Source organism: Tympanuchus pallidicinctus, unplaced genomic scaffold, assembly GCF_026119805.1.
Source record: "Tympanuchus pallidicinctus isolate F22 unplaced genomic scaffold, pur_lepc_1.0 scaffold12, whole genome shotgun sequence".
NCBI classification, from domain to species: domain Eukaryota; kingdom Metazoa; phylum Chordata; class Aves; order Galliformes; family Phasianidae; genus Tympanuchus; species Tympanuchus pallidicinctus.
In genome coordinates this window covers 18,760,758-18,779,412 of record NW_026294637.1, presented here as the reverse complement: position 1 = coordinate 18,779,412, position 18,655 = coordinate 18,760,758, and the positions used below count along the sequence as shown (strand labels likewise).

General features: G+C 53.6%; 1 protein-coding gene across 3 annotated transcripts; it reads right to left on the bottom strand.

Annotated features, from left to right (window-relative positions):
- Positions 1–40: 40 nt before the first annotated feature.
- Positions 41–17,445, bottom strand: PKM (pyruvate kinase M1/2). Of its 3 annotated transcripts, none has more exons than XM_052672102.1 (11): positions 17,425–17,445; positions 13,354–13,523; positions 12,887–12,978; positions 10,278–10,409; positions 9,868–10,054; positions 8,803–9,073; positions 8,206–8,356; positions 7,029–7,181; positions 3,389–3,555; positions 1,083–1,264; positions 41–837 (listed from the first exon to the last, which is right to left on the bottom strand). In XM_052672102.1, the coding sequence occupies exons 2-11, from the start codon at positions 13,502–13,504 to the stop codon at positions 731–733; spliced, it is 1,593 nt and encodes a 530-aa protein (XP_052528062.1). In that variant the 5' UTR covers positions 13,505–13,523; positions 17,425–17,445; the 3' UTR covers positions 41–730. The 3 variants fall into 3 exon arrangements, with proteins under 3 accessions (XP_052528062.1, XP_052528061.1, XP_052528063.1); XM_052672101.1 differs by lacking the exon at positions 3,389–3,555 and adding an exon at positions 4,009–4,175 and having other exon boundaries at positions 17,425–17,443; XM_052672103.1 differs by lacking the exons at positions 3,389–3,555; positions 17,425–17,445 and adding exons at positions 4,009–4,175; positions 17,064–17,202.
- Between the last annotated feature and the right edge of the window lie 1,210 nt (positions 17,446–18,655).

Genomic DNA, 18,655 nt, shown 5'->3' with positions numbered 1-18,655 from the left:
CGACCCCGCTGTCGCGCAGCAGCAGCACAAGAAACAGTGGGCAGGGGTGCTCAGCTCTTTATTAACGTGCACAGTGGTGCTCCACAACCCCGTACACCCACCGGAGCAAACAGGGCGCCCAGACAGAGGGAACGCTCTCAGGAAAGGCGACAACACAGACAGACACCATATAAGGGCAGGTGGCTGCATAGAGATGAAGCGTGCGTCCCCCACCCATCCTGCACCCCAACAACCTGCGGGACTCCACCTGCACCCAGGGGCACAACGAGCAGCACTCTGGTTTGGGTTTCTAGTAGGAACCGCGGAGCACACCTTGGGAGTGTAAGCCCAGAGGGGACAACCCATAACCCCTCAGGGACAGAGGGCACCAACCTGGGGGAGCTGCAGTGTGCAGCAGCAGAACCGTTTACCATGAGTGCCTACTCCTTCCCCATCACCCCACAGCCGGGGCAAGGAGAGGCATCAGCCACACCCTGAGGACAGTGCTAAGCTAGGGGGACACGGGGAGCACAGGGCCCCACTCTGACACGGCTAACTACAGGCAGAGAGGTCTGGAAACAACTACACACTTCAAGTATTCTGAGTGATTTAAGGTCTCTTCCCCCGCTGCTGCACTCGGTGTTGTTGAGCAACCTAAATCCACGCTAGGGACGAGGAGAACATCGCAAGCGACTGCAGGCCTAATGCATGGGGAAGGGCGCGGGGGTGGAAGAGGGGAGGTGCCGGCAGCTCATGGCACGGGCACCACCCGCATGGTGTTGGTGTAGCCGGAGCCAGGGCGCCAGCCTGTCAGCACGATCACCAGGTCCCCAGTCTTGAAGAATCCACGGGCTTTGCCTGGGGGAAAAGGAAAAAGCATCAGCACTCAGGTCTCCTCCCACCTCCCTTCTCTCGCTTATTAAAGCAGAGCTGGTTTCCTGCTGGCAGCTATTTCAAAGCCGCCGTGACGAAACCACCGTCCCATTTCCCCGTTAGATGCGGTGCACTTACGCAACCGTGATCTCCCACATTCCAACAGCAGCACCGACACTGCTGCAGGTCCTGCCGCAGCCCCCAGAGCGAGGCAGGAGCGCAGCACTCACCGACATTCATGCCCAGGTTCACACGGAGATCCACATCCTCCGCCCAGGCATCGTGGGCCGGCTGCTTGCACAGCACGGGGAAGATGCCGCGGTACAGGTGTGCCTGGCGTGCTGTTTGGTCATTGCGGGTGACAGCGATGATAGGAGCCCGCGGGCGGTACCGGGACACCAGGTGTGCAGATCTGTGAGAGGGAAAAGAAGCACAGGGTGAGGCACAGCACTGCAGCACAGGCACAAGCAGAGGGGCACCCCTGCCTGCAGCACAGGCCATCTCCCATCACCCTGGAAAGCTCTGCCACTTCTGGAAGTGTGCCGGGTTGAGACCAGGGGATGCTGGCACAATATTTTGCAAGAGCCAAGTTCTACCAGCAGAGCTCAACACTCATTTCTCAATTTAGCGGTGGGGCCGAGCAATAGCATGAGGCAACAGACCCTAACGGGTTTTGCGGGTGAGACTGTCACACCCCTGGGTTTCAAAGTGCCATCTGCATGCTTCGGCCCAAACACAAGCATTTATTTGTCTCTGTTGCTATGTGAAGGTGGCTAGCTGCCATCTATTCTGTCCTCTGCAAGCTCTCCTCGGCATCTCAGCAGGGCCCCTGCAAGTTTTCACTGTTCTTGTCAACCCCCACCTCATGAGGTGGAACAAGCCAGTGTCAGCAGTGTCAGCAGCAGTGTGAGGATGCTTCCAGAGGGCAGAATCCATGTCAGGGAAAGGCAGCCCCCCCCAAAGTTGGGTCTGACCACAGCTCACTGATGGGTTTAAGGCTCGGAGGAGCAACCAACATTTAATCCCACGTGTTCATCCCAGCGCCCCCCCCCCCCCAAAGCAGATGCACTGCTGGAAGCAATACTGAAGCAAGTGCCTTCATCTGGTCTGAGTGTGGGGAACACGGGATTGCTCTGATGGAGGCTGACACCCACATGCAGAAACCAGGGACACCAGAGCCTCCATACAGCAGGCAGCAAGCACAGGGTGGCAACTACAGCCTCCCCTCCCTTGGGCTCCGCTTTTAGAAGCCAAAAAAAATAAAAGCTGCACAGCCATGCCATTTACAGCTCCATCTTTCTGACACACCTGCTAGCAGCTTCGCTAGCTTTTGCAAACCTTGTTCTCTGGAGCCAAGCTCAGCAAGAACCTGGTTCAAAAGCCCCCAGTCACACGTGCCAGCTCTCAGACAATCCTCCCCACGCTGCCCAGCAGCTCTAACACACGCAGGTACTCCAAGGCTGTAACAGAATCCACAGCTAAAAATATTCAAATACCAGAGTTCAAATCTTTCCAAAAAGGTCAAGTGTGAGACTGGAACCTTCCACAAAGAAACTTTAGAAGGGTATCCAGAACTGTGCTCATGTAGTCGCTCCTGGTCTTTGCACAAAGTGGCTACTTCAAATCACTCTAAGCTGTAAGTTTAGGTTAAGGGTTCTTGAGGCGGGCCATGCCCAGCACGTGCACGGTCATGTTTCCGTTGCAGCACTAATTCTGCTGCCAGCTCCATGTAAGATACTCAGCTTCTCTTCTAGAAAGTAGTTTGAGACTTATGGTCCACCGCCCTCTGAGCGTAGCTCCTCTAGATGGAAAGCTGCTCACAGCCAGGCTGCAGCCCTGTGCTTCACTCTCGCCCAACAGGAAGAGCAGTGTATCATCAGCACAGCTGGTTCAGAAATCCCTCCCTACACAGCTTCAGTCTGCGTTGCTGCCTCACCTGCAGCCACGGTGCTGAGCTCACCCAGCTGGACGCCTGCTTCTTCCACAGGACTACTCACAGGCAGGCTTTGGGAAGCTTGTAAAAACTTGCAATGCATTCATTTCCCCTACCTGACAATTCTGATTAAGCATTCTTTCTTCACCCCTCTTGTGCTTAGGGGAGCTGGGTTGGTGCCCAAAAGGTTCAGCAAGGTAGCAACCGAACTATAGCTCTTTCAAGAGGACAAAGCCTTGATAGAAAGGAAAAGACTCTGCATCTGTTCAACTTTTAACTCTACTGCTAACTTGAGGACTTCTTGCTAAGAAGGTGGAAGCTGCAGCAGTTTACTTTTCCCCTCCGCTCTTCCAGCCAGCAATGCTGGCAGAGGTGCTGTGCAGAGCAGGAAGAGGCAGGGCCTGGTGCTGATGCCACGCTGGCAGGCTCAGGAACCCAGTGCCGCATGTGCGCAGATGTCTGAGATGTCTGCCACCTCCCTGGAATCGTCGCTGCCAAACCTGGGCTCCGCTGCTACAGCTTTATTTCAAGGCACTCTGTGCAGGTCTCCTTCCCCCACCTCGGTCACGGAGCCGTGATCCGAGGGAACCTGCGACCTCCTACCTTCCGGACTTGGTGAGGACAATAATGGCCCCGCTGCAGCACTTGAAGGACGCTTCCACAGCGCCAACAGCAGCGGCCTCGGTGGGATCGCAGTTCAGGGGGGTCAGGCGACGCAGCTCCTCAAACAGCTGCCTGTGAAAGATGGCGGCCTCCGCCTCACGGGCGATCTAGAAGAGCAACACGCGTTCGGGAAGACAACACTCGTGTCAGTCACTCAGCACTGGGTAGAGCGAGGCGCTCAGTCACAGAGGTGTCACACAGCTGCTGCCAGCTTCTGCCTTTCAGAAGAGCTGCCAATGAGCCAAAATTGCCTTCAGCACCACCTTAATGAAGAGCAATTTGATCCTCCAAGTTTTCCTCACCAGTTGGTGGCACCTCGCCCTGCTGGGCCCACACGCAATTGCCATTCATGCCCAACTGCCAGGCACTCTTGCTCTGCTCCTACCTACCTGCGGCCCTGCGGACACCAGAGCTGCATGCTGCTTGCTGAACGCCTGCAGTGTTAAGCGTGGTCTCTCATTCACGCAACGGCCGGCACGCAGCACGTATCTAACCCGCATGCTGGGAATGAGCATCAGTTACCTTACCCAGCCTAAGCCTCTCCCCTCTCTGAGCCCTACCTGCCGGACTCGGTCATAACTATCAGAGCTGCTGCAAAGCATTTAAAGGAGGCCTCCACCGCGCCTGCTGCCATGGCATCAGCAGGCTCCCTGTGATGTACACTGTGGCGTAAGATTTCTTCAAAATGAAGACGATGGAACATTGCGGCCTCAGCCTCACGAGCAATCTGCAGTCCCGAGGAAGAAGGGCAGAGAAGAAAAGAGGAAAGAAAAGAAGGAAAGATAGACCAGAGGAACATGAGATCACGTTAATTTGCTTAATTGTCATAGTAATGCATGCAAGAGGACGCTAAAGGTCAGGCTGCAGAACACTCTTTGGCTCTCAGGTGCGATGCTGCATGTCACAGCACAGCTGCACTGCCTGCCCCACAGCACCCGGCTGGCAGGTGCCTTAATGGCAGCACTCTCGCTGTATTTAGGACTCTTGTCAGAGCAACCAAACGCAGTTTGCTTTTCAGGGATTACAGCGTAACCCCTCAGACCACTCTTTCTTGTGGCTGCTTATTTCACTTCCCAGTAGTTCTTCCCTGGAAAGGGAGATGTGCGCCCTCCTAGCTTCACCCAGTTCAACTAAGAGCCAAAGAAGTTTCACCTCCAAGTGCTGTACCAACTTCTCTTTCAGAGACAGAGGAAAAAGCAGAAGCAAGCCTTCCTTACAGGGCTGTCTCACCACACAGTGAGGAATTTATGCCAGGCTCAGTCAGGCCAGTGGTGCACAATTAAAGGCCTCCTGGTCACAGCCTAAGCACGTGCAACAAGCTCCATCATTTATTCATCTCAGTAGCATGAGAATCGCTCACATTAAAAGACAATTCCCACCTCAGAAGGCTGCACTTGCCCTTGACAACCTGATAAAGAAGGCTTGCAGAGACTAGAAAAGCATGCAAAGGCTGATCTTCTCAAGGTCTTCACTCCCAAAGCTGAACAGCTGCCACACAATGGCACGACAAGCTGATGTTAAAGCAAAGACTGTAGTGCCCTTGTCATAGAAGCTTTGCACTTGGATCCCCTTTCCAATAAAAATTTTGCTACTTTGGTGCTAATGGATTATTTTTCATGATGCTGGAATTATCCCTCATCCACAGATACCAGTTTAAGCCAAAGTAGTTAAGTGTCTTATGTCTAAATATAACAGGACATGTGATAGATAGGAACACAAGTCCAGAGCCAACACACTAGTCCTAAAGCACCCAGTTTTGTTTCTGCTGGCTTCACACTGTTAGGTCAAATGGAATATGGAGTACATCCCTGCCTGGAAACACTGCAGGCACCAGCAGGCAGGCAGCACGCCTTCAGCTCCCAGGCCAGATGCACTACAAGCAGAGTGAACCTGAGTTTGGTGGGAAGGCTACTTCTCCACTGCCAAGAGTTGGAACGCGACTCAGTGCTCAAGTGCCTGCTCTGACAACGGCTTCAGAAGGGCACAGCAATTCCTCACTGCACATCACAGCTGGCTTTACGTGCATGGAAACAGTTTGTGTTTGTACTTAGCATGAGGGTAGAGACTGCCGAGTGGAAGCGAGAGGAAAGGAAGTGGAAGAGCTATGCACACTGTGGTCCTGTTAGACAGAAGGGCCACATCAGCATTTGATAACTGTAGATCATCAGTTGGAAGTGGAAGGAAGCCCATTTCAAGAAGTAGGAAACACTCTGCTCAACATTTGGAAACTTGCTGCCAAACTCCAGGCACCTTTTTTTTATTGCAGAGAAGCCAGTGAGGAAACAGCTCATTGCTGCAGAGCTCACTGGAAAATGATTGCTTTGTGAAACCACCCAGCAACCCAGCCAAACTCTGGGAGAGAGCAGCTGAAGGCATTTCAGTGGAGCAAAGGGTGCAGGTCCTGCTCATTCTCAGTTCTGCTGATGACCTTCCTGCCTATGTCTACATACATTAATGATAAGTCTGGATTTGCTCCTCCATAGAGCAGATAAAAACTTTCAGTTCACCTCTGTGGGCCTGGCAGAAGGAACACCATTATCCCCAGCCCTGCAGGAAGAGGGAAGCACATACAGGGGGGGACGGAGCCACAAGCTCAGTTTGTGCTGTAACTAACTACGCTTTCAGGCCAGAACTGCAACATTCATGGCAGTAAGTTTCCAAATCTTGGTAGGAAGACTTAGCCCTCAATGTAGGGCTGAAAGACTAAGGAAGGAATTTGAGTTCACAGTTAGAATTCAGCTTGTAAGCCAGCAGTCACTGCCCAGTAGTTAAAAGTCATGTTTTATTTGCCATGTGAGAAAACAGCACTCCATACTGACCAGATAAAGATGTTTAGATAACGCACTGCAAACAGAAGTGCTAGCTCAGTGCCTTCATCTGTATCACCTGAACTGCAGATGAAACTATCATGATTCACAGCCCTAGCAAGAGGGGAAAGCCAGTACTTCTAGATGTCTGGCATCAGGATTTTTGATGAACTGAAACACAAACTGGGTTAATGTGAAGCAGAGCAGAGCCTTCTGGCAGTTCAGGCATGTAAAAACATGGTGCTGTCGTGCAACAAACATTCCTACCACCAAATGCATCAGCTGCTGGATGCAACACCTCAAGCTTTCTCCTTCCCACCCTTCCCAGTCCCTCCCTCCCCCCACAACCTTGAGGAGTCAGCTAACACTTTGTTATCTAGAGACACTGCTTAACAAGCAGCTTCCTGACCTTGGGCAAGTTTAAGGCAATTAAAACACTAAAATGCACAAGGCATTCAAAGAAATTCATACCAAGGTAGCAGCCAAAAAGCCTGTACCTTAGCCTTAAATCAAAATGAAGGTGTTTCAACTGAAGTTTTAGATCTCTGAGCACTGCAATGCAGCTCTCAGCTCCACCTGGCAGCAGCGTGCAGCATTCAATGCAAGGCTCCGGACCCTCAGGGCCACGCTAGGTAAAGCAAACCCCACGGTGGGAGCACGAACCAAAGAACTGCTGCTTTATGCCACTAGGTGCTGCCACCTAGCACCAGGCATTCACATCTCCAGGCGTGGGAAGGCAGAGCACTGCCACTTGCACCAGGGGGGCTACTCACAGCGTGCTGCATGCGCACAGCCTCCAGCGGGTAGTCTCCCTTGGCGGTCTCCCCAGACAGCATGATGCAGTCCGCTCCATCCAGAACTGCATTGGCAACATCACTGCCCTCAGCACGGGTTGGGCGAGGCTTCTTGATCATGCTTTCCAACATCTGCAGATAAATGAGTTCAGAAGAGTCAGGATACAGCAGGAGGAAGCAGTTGGTTTTCCACTAAGGCACCTCCATACACGTGTAAGGTACAAGTCAAGGTATAAAACCTGACTTCTGGTAGTAGGGAGAGACATTCTCCTGTAGAGGGGCCTGCTACCTAACAAGCTCTAAATTAAAGCAAAAACACACAACACATTTTCTTCCCACTCTACACTTACTCCTTTTCTGAAGGGCTTTAACTCACACAGCATCACAGATATTGTATTCTCACTTTCCAATTCGACTTCTCAGCACCAGAGCTTGGTCCAAGAAACTCAACTTGGAGATTTGTTGCAGCATATGCTCCTGTCCCTTTTTGAGGTTGCTACTAACATGCTGTTCTGGTTGGAAACACGTGGCTGGTACATCCAGAATCTCACCTAATGACTGCCTAGAGTCAATCTGCACTACCCTAACAGAGGCACACAATCCCACAGCCTGTATCCAGAGCAAGTACTGCTAGTCAGCCCTGCCAGTGCCTGAGGACTGTCTGCCTGTGATCTGTACTGAAGCTGCAGTGTCAGCTTCCTCCCCTCATCTGCAGTTCCCAAGGTAATCATATCATAGATCATATTGTTTTTTTCAGTTCCTTCTAATGCTGCAGAATGAGTGCAACTTTCAAACGACCCGGGACACAGCAACTTGGAGCAATCCTTCTGTTAGATACAGACATGCTGCTCTAAGATGCAAAATGCAGGTTATTTTTCCCCAAAATTTTTTGGACACAGCCCAGAAGGCTCATGTAGTGTAAAGTTTTAAGGGGTAGAGCCTTCAGCAGCCAAGCCTTAATGGGGAAGACCCCAAATCCCTGAAGATGTGTTGTTCAGCCACTGCAACGCCTCTTGGCTCTTGCTTCTCACCTGCTAACAAATGCTATCAAGGATCTGCCCCCAGACTCTCCGTAGCATGTAAGGACAGCTGCTGACACCCTGCCAGACCCACAAACACTCAGCAGTTATACAAGCTAGCTTCGTGTTCAGAGCACCTGAGTGGCACAGATGATGGGTTTGCCAGCCCTGTTGCAGCGCCCAATCATCATCTTCTGTGCGAGGAAGACTTTTTCAGCAGGGATCTCAATACCCAGGTCACCACGGGCCACCATGATACCATCGCTGGCCTCCATGATCTCATCAAACCTGCAACAAGAGGAGAGATTCGTTATCCCCTTTGTTCTGAGGGTGTCCTCCCTGCTGTCCTCCCTTTTCTGAAAGGAAGCATCACTTGGAGCCTGATGCACAGACAGCCTATCGACATGCTGACCTTCCAGGTGCCATTTTGGTACCCTGTAATACCACAGCAGGAGGAAGGAACATAAGATCAAGCCATAGGACAGTTTCTTAAGTTATATATAAACAGATTAAGAAGAGCAAGAGCTTATCTGAGACATTTCAGTCTAATAGTTTGTAACATATTTGGTGATTCCATGCATTAGCTCACCAGTTTGCATCCTGAGCACTGAAGTCTGAAATCACACTCACTACAAAGAGTGCTGTGCATTTCTGAGGAGCTACAGCATGAAAGGGCCGTGTTCTCCTGCTCCTCCAGAGCGAAGGACTTGCAGTGCCACTCGTGCAAATCTCACCTGCGCACACCCTCGTGATTCTCAATCTTGCTGATGATCTTGATGTGCTTTCCCTTTTCCCCTAGCACCTTCCTGACAGCGTGGACATCAGCAGCTTTGCGGATGAAGGAAGCAAACACCATGTCCACATTCTGCTCCACACCAAATTTCAGGTCCTGAATGTCCTTCTCTGAGACCGCAGGCAGGTCAACCGCAGCACCAGGGAGGTTCACTCCCTTCTTGCTACCAAGCATGCCACCATTTTCAACCTCAGTCATGACAAAGTCCTTGCCTGAAACAGATGCATTCCCACAGTCAGAGCACAGCAGGGTGAGTTCCCCACCACCAGCTCCCACATCCCCTCCTGCCAAAGCTGCCTGAGAACCACAATGTTTGCTTCACAGCAATCACAGAGAAGCACAGCACTGCTCTCCTTGAGACTCCCGTAACGCGTGAGCTTGTAACGTACCTGTGAGAGCAGGGCACAAAACCACTGTGTGCTTTAGGGAAAGATGCCTCTTTTCCCCACCATGCTGGAGATTGGGGCTGCTTCCCTCAAAGAAACAGTAGGCTACATTTCTGCATGTGGGCATCCCATAATATCCAAGCACCTCACCCGCACCTCCCTGCATGCTCTGGAGTTACAGGAGATACCCCCAGGCTAGAGCAGATTTTTGAACCACCATGAAGGAAACACTGGGAAATTAACTTTCCCTTGCACTACCAGTAAAGCTAGTTCAGTTTCTAACCATGAAACACAGGATCTTGTTATAAAATTTGCTCAACTCTGAGTAGGAAGTATGAATTAATGTAGTTTAATAGGCATATGCATGCCCCCCCACGTATTCATCTGTGTGAGGGGGTTTTGGATGACTAGTGAATTAGCTCAAGCTAATTACCCCAGCTGAGCAACTTTTTTTTTTTTTTAAACTATAACATCTCACTGCAGCATTAAGTCTTAGATCTCAGCGCTCATTTCTTTAACTCAGAACTTAAAGAACCATTCTGGAAGGAAGGAAGTCACAAAGATTCTTAGGGAAGAATAAACAAGGAGAGCTAGCAAATGCTGTGAGGGTTGCTACACACCTTTCTCCTTAACCAGCAGGGAAATGAGACCATCATCCACATAGATTTTGCTGCCCACATCTACAACTTTGATGAGGTTCTTGTAGTCCAACCACAGGACGTGCTCATCGCAGTTCTCCATGAAGGCATTGTCCAGGGTCACTTTGAGAGCTGCGCCCTTCTTGAGCTCCACCTCTGCTGTGCCACTCTGTGTGTCAAAAAAGTGTTTCAGAAAAAAAAAAACATGAAAAAACAAGCACCCAGCTGCCTTGCAGCAGTTCGTGCAGACTCTTGGTACAAATGCCAGACAACACATACAGTTATTTTGTTCTCATAAGATAATCCTTGTTTGGGAAAAGCAGGCCACGGGAACATTATCTAATCTCAGGCACTGGAAAAGGCAGGCATAAAAAGAAAAAGGAGTAACTTACTCCCTTGATGAGTCCAGTTCGGATTTCAGGTCCCTTGGTGTCCAGTGCAATAGCCACAGGTCTGTAGGTGATTGGGTCAGAGGCAAAGCTCTCCGTGGCCTCTCGCACGTTCTTAATTGTGCCCTCATGATACTGGAAAAGAGAGGGAAACTTTCAGCTCACTTCTACTCCACTGCTTGTGCTACATAGCCCAAACACTACGCAAGCACGATCAAATAGCAGCAGCTGGAGGACTGCATGTGTCAAAGTACAGAACAGCAAGAAAGCATCACAGCTAAGGGATGGTTGCACATAGCTGCTGTCCTCTTCCCTTCAGACCTTGGAAGTGGAAGTGCCACACTGCCCCAGAGCCTTTCAACCTCATCCCCCACTATCAGTCCCACCAACACAACCAAAGCGAGGATGTTGCTGTCAGGCACATGGGTGGACACTTTCACAACTCTGACTCAGATTTCCGCTAGGGATAAGGGATTTACTCAGAGGATATTATCCCTTCACGTATTTGCATTTTATTTTGAGAGCTAACGCAACTGCAGCCAGAAGTTCAAGGCTCCGTCTCCGCATACCACGCTCCAAAACCCTTCCACGGGTGCAAGAGCATTTTGCTAGTACTGCCAATTTTGGGACAGTTTCACAGGGAAATTCCCATCCCAATCATCTCAAACAAGCTTCAGACGATCATCAAGTCAGGCTGCTATCTAGTTTAAACAACACTAGAGATAAGCTTGACAGTTATGCAATACTTGGCAGGCTCCGGAAGATAAGAAATGCCCTTTCCCCTCCCTGTGGCATGGGCTGACAGCATGCAGCCTGGATCACCCAGCTGTCCTCACATCACCTGCCCTGGGATCAGGAAGGTGCATCTGCAGCCATGCCCTCAGCCAGAAATACACCACAGCTAGCTCTCAAGAGCAGAAAAAATTAAGTATACTGATCAAGTGCACAAGTGGAGACTGAGAAAGCACCTGGTCCTTCCACATACCCCAGCTGTAACAGGCAGCACCGGAAACATGCCTGAGCAGAGCTGTGGGGCTTATCAGTCACCTGGGATGTTTTATTACTTGGTACAGATCAATGACCAGCTCCCAGGAAGTCTTCCACAAGAATTACACGTGATCGGAATGCTGGCAGGGGCTGAAGTAAAAGCAGACTTCCTCCATGAAAGAGCTTCAAGGTCCAGCATCTGGTTGCAGCTACTAACTTGAGCCCTGTTATGTGTTTTAGGATGAACATTGGAACTGAAATATGGACAGCACGTGAAAACCTCAAGCAACTGCAGTGGGTAACAGAGTGCTTAAGGAACCAGATGGGAACTCAGTCTTGCCTGGTTACTCAGCTAGCAGTCAAACTGGGCAGCAGACAGCAGTTGGTTTTGCTGCAATCACCTAACCCCCATCTAAACCAAATATGCAATTGGGCTGCACTTCACCCAAAGCCAAGCCACATTCCCTGTCCTTCACCTCAGCTAGCAAGCACACCAACCACAGCACTGTGCTAGGACAGCTAAGAAGGTTCAAGCTTGGCCACCAACTCCTTGCTGAACCTCCTGGCTGGGAGCAGCACGCGACCACTGAGGAGTGAAACCAGTCCATACAGCCCTTTCCACGTTTGCATTTTGGTCAGCTGCAGCCTGTGCACTGCTGCTACCACAGGCTAATGCAGTCATGGTCCAACGGTTGTGCACAGCTAAACACCAGACCTTTTGATTTCTACAGTGCCCTGTGGCCTTTAAAGGCCACAAGGGTGAGAGGTCGAGCTGTTACACACCTCAGGGCTCACAGCTCACTAAGTAAAGCCACCGATGGATGTCATTTGGTTACAGTTTGACATTTTGAAAGCAGGAGGGCAGCCAGCCAGTAAGAACTCAGTCTCAACGCTAAGGGTGGCATTCCGGGCAACCTGGAATGGGATCCTTTGCTCCAGCAGCGTTGCAGAGGATCTCTTCTATTTATATCAAAAAGGGCTCGTCCACCACAAGCAGTGTTGATTTCTTCTGACCTTACTCCCAGAGGATTATTGCCCCCCCACAAGTGACAAGCTGCTAGCTTCATGACTACTGAGGACATAACCTGAGCAGCTGGCTAGCCAGGCAAGTCCAGAAGCGCAATTCTTCCAGACACACACAGTAATTACTTCAGCTGACTTATCTTTTGAGACAAAGTTATTCACTGACCACTTGCAAAACCTTCAACGGTGAAGCAGGGTGAATGACTGTGTACTGTGAATGGCTGTGTACTCCTGCAGAGGTACACAGGCAACCCAGAAGCAGCCTAGCCCTAAAGCAGATGCGAGTTCACTTCCCCATGAGGGTGGGGAAGAAGCAAAGGAACTCAGATATCAGCCACCTGGCTCCCAGATAGAGGTAGGTGCAGAAAAGGGTGTGGAAATAACTTAAGCTGCTTCCAGAAAGCATTGAAACATTATCAGGAATGTTGCAGGCTTGGTATTTACAGCTGGCACACTTCCCCCAAACATAAAGTTTTGTCTTCCTACACTACCACAGCTGCTCTGGAGCAAGTTGGATTTCCCTTGGTCTCGTCTTGCAGAAGGGAAGGAAGGGATGAGCAGTCCCAAGTTTGGGACAGTGTCAGTCCCACCCCCATCTTTACCTCATGGGTGCCATGCGAGAAGTTGAGGCGGGCAACATTCATTCCAGATTTAATCATTTCCTTCAGCTTGTCCACAGTGCGGGAGGCTGGGCCTAAGAGGAGGAAACAGTTTGAATATTAACCTGCTATAAATAATGACATAACCCACAAGCATCAGGCTGTTTCATGTGGAGGGGATAACTGAGACACAGTGGATACAGACTTGCTCAACACAAAAGCAGCTCCTTTGTCTTAACTTGGCTTTGGGAGCACATTTGAACCCAACCGGTTCAGACATCACTGGATTTACTACTAGCAATAAAAGTGGGCAGACAGGCATGGGAAAGTTGTGTTGTTTCAACAGACAGGCACAGCCTTGGCAACAGATGAAGGCTGAAGCCATCCCACATTCCCACAATGAGTTTCACCAGCACAGGCATTCACAGCCTAACGTGAGCCACGTTCCCTGGGATCTGGGAGCCACGTACCGATGGTGCAGATGATGCCGGTGTTTCTGGCAGTGGTCGGCTCAGAGTCAATGTCCAGGCGGCACATGTGCTCCAGAAAGGTGTCTGCCATGGCAGCGTGCAGCTGCTGGGTCTGGATGAAAGCGGTCCCTGCATCGTGGTGCTTCGACATGGTTACTGGAGTTCGGTGTCTGCAAGAGAAGAAAATGGTGCTGGGTTTAGGGATCGCCCCTGCTCACTCACCATGCAGAGACACCAACACACCCACGTGATGAATATGGAGGTAACGAGAAAGCTGCTACTGGGTCAGACTATCGTCATGTTCCTACTTGAGAGTCTTAGATACAGGCAAGACACACTTCTATTTAAATGTCATTCCCCATGGACACCACCCAAAGCTCACCTGCCTTCTATGCAGAAGTTCCCTTCATAGCTTCTCTTCATTGCCAGTCTTCCCCTGCAGCTACACAACGCAACAAAATTCAAGCGCTTCAGTGCACAGGCAGCGCGCTGCCCGCTGCCTGCCCGCTCTCAGCCCATCTCTGCCAGCAGCCTGGGGACCAGGCAGCCGGCGCTGGCGTGACTGCAGGCGCGCTGCACGCGGGGACACACCTCAGCACACCAAGTGCACCTAGGCTTAACCCGGCCTTTAAGCCTGCAGATAATCAGACTTGAGTTGATTGAGCACAACGCCGGGGCAGACGATGCAAATAAGACTAAAGAATCCTTGAATGTCCTCACGGGCCCTCTTCCAAATGAACACACCACTACTGCAGTCCACGCATTTGCAGGAGGCAGGAAGACTCCGACAGGGCTTGAGACCGGCTGTTTCTGGGAGTAAGAAACTCCATGCTTGCCTCCATGAGATGAAAGCATCCCCAGAACAGCAGGGAAGGTTCTGAGCACACGAGAAAGCTGAAGTGAAACACACAGTTGTGTGCTGCAATGGGAGGACCCCCACTGGGAATTCTGTCCTCAAGCAGCAATGCAGCTAGAAGCCACTTATCCTCTCCTTCCTGCACACCTTCCTTCTGCACTTACACCCAGGTGAGATGGGACCATGTGCCTGGGCAAGGCTCAGCTTCTTGGTGTGTTGCTCCCCAAGGTGGGGGGGACGGATGGACTGCTGACCCTCAGTACACCATCAGCACACTGAGCAGTGCAGGGATGCGCTCCATCTGCCACAAAAACAGAGCTCACCGTGCACCTCCAGCTGCCAAGGGCATTAATAAACCAGCAGCTCCACTAAAGCTGGGCCGAGCAGAAGGGAGCAGCATCAGCACAGAGGTCCCCCGCCAGCCGCTCCCCCCACCTACGTGCCGATCCTCTCGCAGGCAGCCCTGACTCACCATCGCCTCATTGCCGCGCGAAATGGAGCGCAAAGACGGGCCAGCAAAAACCATAATTTGTCCTGGCAGGCGTCCTTCACCTCAGCCCTGCCAGAAGCTGCTGATTCACTCAAGTCAGTACAAGAAAGCCTGCCCACATAAAAGCCTCAACAAAGGCGCCTTATTACGGGGATGCCCGCTGCTCAGACCTGAACACGGGTGTTTCAGCCCTCTAACATCTGCTGGTGCATCCTGGAGCACCTGCCGGATAGCACAAAAAGCCTCTGCCGGGAAACTGCCTCTGCAAAGAGCAGCGAAAGGGATCGTGTGGCTGTGGGGAACAGGGTCGGGGGAGCACTGAGTGCAACCTGTCTGCTCCCAGAACGTTGGGCAGGAGCTCAGCCTTCCTCCTTCGGAGACAGCTTCCTCCTCGTGAAAACTCCCCACCCACACAAGTCATTTGTGAGTGTGATTTCCAAGCCCTGAAGGCTTTATGATTGTATAAAAAGGGAGGAGAGTTAAATTGCTTTGAGTCAGAATCCCCAGAGATTCTCCAACAGACTCAAGGAGATAAGAGACACAGCGACAGGGCTGCACTGTGACCTTGCTCAGGGGGGACAGAGGAAACACAGCAGCAAAATAAAATCCCAGCCACCATCTACTGGGCTGCAGGGAGCCCCACATTCTCGTTCTTCCTCCTGCATCCCATTTGCAATGGATGCTCAAAGGGCGAGAGCAGTTTTATAACCCTAACAGGAATGTCTGGCATTTCCCACTTTTTGTTTTTTAAATCAGTTACTCAGGAACACCTGAAGGCACTCTGAGCTGAGCTAGGAAGGAGGTGGGGGAGTAATACCTTGCAAAGCCTGATTCCCCACACAAAGCTGCTTTACTTTCTCGGGGCGTAACTCTCAAATCCCCAGAGGTATCACCCCATTTCAGGCAAGGCATGCTCAAGATGGCCGGTGCCTCCTCGGCCGCTGAACATTCCAGAAAGGCAAAACCGTTGGAAGGCAGCGGGCCGGGCTGGGCAGCGGGGTGACTCAGTGCGAGCTGCAGCACAGAACCTCCGGCTGCGGCATCCCAGCTGCGCCCCGGGGCAGGAAGGAGGCACAGCCCCACCGCCATCCCCACCCACAGCCACGGAGCCGGGCGCACAGCAGGCTGCCAACACGGCGGCCCCCCTCGCTGGTTGGGGAGGATGACTACGACTGCGGGAGGTTGCGCCGCAGCCTTATGCAACTGCAAGATGGCCTCCCAAAGGCAGCCCTCGTGGGGCCGGCCGGGATGGGCCGTCGAGCCAGCAGGCGGGGGATGAGCGTCGGGCACCTTCACTGCGTGTTGTAACGCCGCGTCCGCCCTTCCTAGAGGACAAGGGCACGGAGTAGGCTTCAACTAAAGAAACGAAGCACAGGCGGCAAACTTATCAAGAGAACACAGTCATAGCGTGCGCACCTTCCATCCTCACCGCGCAGCGGGCTGCGCCGGCACAGGACGGGCAGCTTCGCCGCACAGCGGCAGCGGTCAGAGCGCCGCGCTTCGGAGCCTTAGGGCAGGAAGCCCCGCAGGGCGCGCCGCAGCAGCCCATGCCGTACGTGCGGACCCGCACACAGCGCGGCGCCGCCCCCTCCCCCTCCCGGCCGCACAGGGCGGCACGTGGCCGCGGCGCTCGGCCCCGGAGCACGGCGAGGTGCGCGGCCGCTCCTCAACGACTCGCAACCGTCTGTCCGAGCGTTGCCCCGGGTGCGGGGCGGGCGCGGAGCCGCGTGCTGACGGCGGCACTTTCGGCCCTGCGTTGGGGTGCGGTTCTCCGGCTACCATCCTCCCCTCCCCCCCAGACACACACCGGTGCCAGCACGTGCTCTGGAGCCGTCCCCGGGGCAGCAGGGTGCCCGAACCCGGCCCTGCGCACCACCCGCTCCCCAAGGAGCGCAGTGCCGACTCGGAGTGGCACTCGTAGCGGGCTCTGCACGCCGCCTCTCCGCTTCGACGGGCGGCCGCCGTCCGCTAACAAAAGCTCCATTCACGCACCCCGAGCGCTTCAAAGCCCGCGGCAGGGCGGGGGGAGGGGCAGGCGGCCACGCGGGGATGAACGGAATCTCAGAGCTGGGAGAGCAGGGAGCCTCGGGAAGAGCCGAGCGGGGCCCCAGCACGTGGCCGCGGCGCCGACGGCTGACTCAGCCCGGGCGGGCGGAGCGCTGCGGGCACCCATCCAACCAACCCTCCGCCAGCGCCGCCGTGACCCCAACCGCGTGGAGCCCCCCCTCCCCTCAGCGCCCCCTCAGCGCCCCCTCGGCGCCCTGCCCTGAACGTCGGGTCCGGCGATGATGACGGCGGCCTCGGCTGCCCGCTTGCCGCCCTCCTTCAACGCCCTCCCTGTGCGGAGCCGGAGGCCGCCGTTACCTCCTAGTGCCGCTTCCGCCTCCGAGACCGTCCTGCCTGAGCGCCGCCGCCGCTCTGCACGCCTCCCCACCGCGCCGCCAAGGTGATCCCGGCCGAAGCACCGCCCCGCGGATCCCTCCGCCCACTGCGCAACGGGGCGAACGGCCGGGACTCTTTTTTTCTAGCGGACGCGCAAGCTGCGGAGGAAGCGATGTGGCTCTCACGCGCAGCGCAGCCAATCAGAGGGTGGCACAGCCTGAGAGCACGCGGGGGAAGAGTGGCCGCGGCCTTAAAGGGACCGCGCTGCTCTTAAAGGGATCGCGCTGCTCTTATAGTCTTTGCTCCCTTCGTCTCTCCCACCCGCGCCCCTTGCCCACGGTACCTGCAGGGATGCCGGACGGCCGAAGGACGCCGTGAAGCGGCTTCTGCTGGCCCCTGAACCACCCCACGATGTCCTCCATATGTCATTGGGATTGCCCCCAAGTTTGGGGGACAAAACAGGTGTCCTAGGGAGAAAAGGTCAATGCACCCACGTGGCTTCGTCACACATAGACCCCCCAATGCGATGACATCCCATGGAAGATGGAGGTGCAGGGGAAGACGTGCCATCCCCCTGCTGCCAACCCTGTGGTCTGGGGACAGAAATAGACATCTGGGGACAAAAATAGGTGTCTTGAGTTACAGAGCAGGCCTGGGTGCCCAAACTTGTCAGAAGCCATCTTGTCAGTGGCTCTGGGTAGCATGGGGTGAGGTGTCCCCATGTCATCCCAAAAATGGGAGAGAGAGGCGAGGACATGAGAGCACTGTGCTGGAATTATGGGGATGTCGTTCCCACAATGTGGGGACTCTGTGCTGGGACCATGGGGACACTGCTGAGGGCATGGGGGGACCCTACCTGGATGTTCTGCACTGGGATCATCAGGACACTGTGCTGCAGACATTGGGAACAATGTGCCACACCGCGAGGAAGGGCTCTTTATAGAGGTCCTCTTGGGGTCCTTGTGACAGTAATGTGGCACCCAAGGTGGGCACCCAGTGCCACATCCATGTGACGCTGTGCTTGGGACGCTGGAGATACTGAGTCAGGAGCATGGGGACCCAACATGGGACCATGGGGGGCCATGGGGACCCTGTGCTGAGAACACTGAGTGAGGACTGCAGGGACCTAGTGTGAGGCTGTGGGAACCATGGGGACCCGCATGTGGCCATGAGTACCATGGGGGACCATGGAGACTCTATGCTAAGAACATTTGGGATACTGAGCAGAGACCATGAGGCCCCAGTATAGAGCCACGGGGCATCCAATGTGAGGCCATGGGGACACCACATGGGATCATAGAGACCATGAGGGACTGTGAGACACCAGAGGGACCCTATGCTGGCAACACTGAGTGCAGGGACCTGATATGAGGCCACGGGGGACCATGGGGATTCAGCTGGAGGACACTGGGACACTGTGCTGGAGGCAATGAGTGAAGGCCATGCAGGCACAACACAGGGCCATAGGGGCCATGATAGGACTGCAGGGACCCTATGCTGGGGACAATGAGGGGAGACCGCTGGGACCCAATGGGAGGACATGCGGGACTCAACACGGGGTCATGGAGGCCATG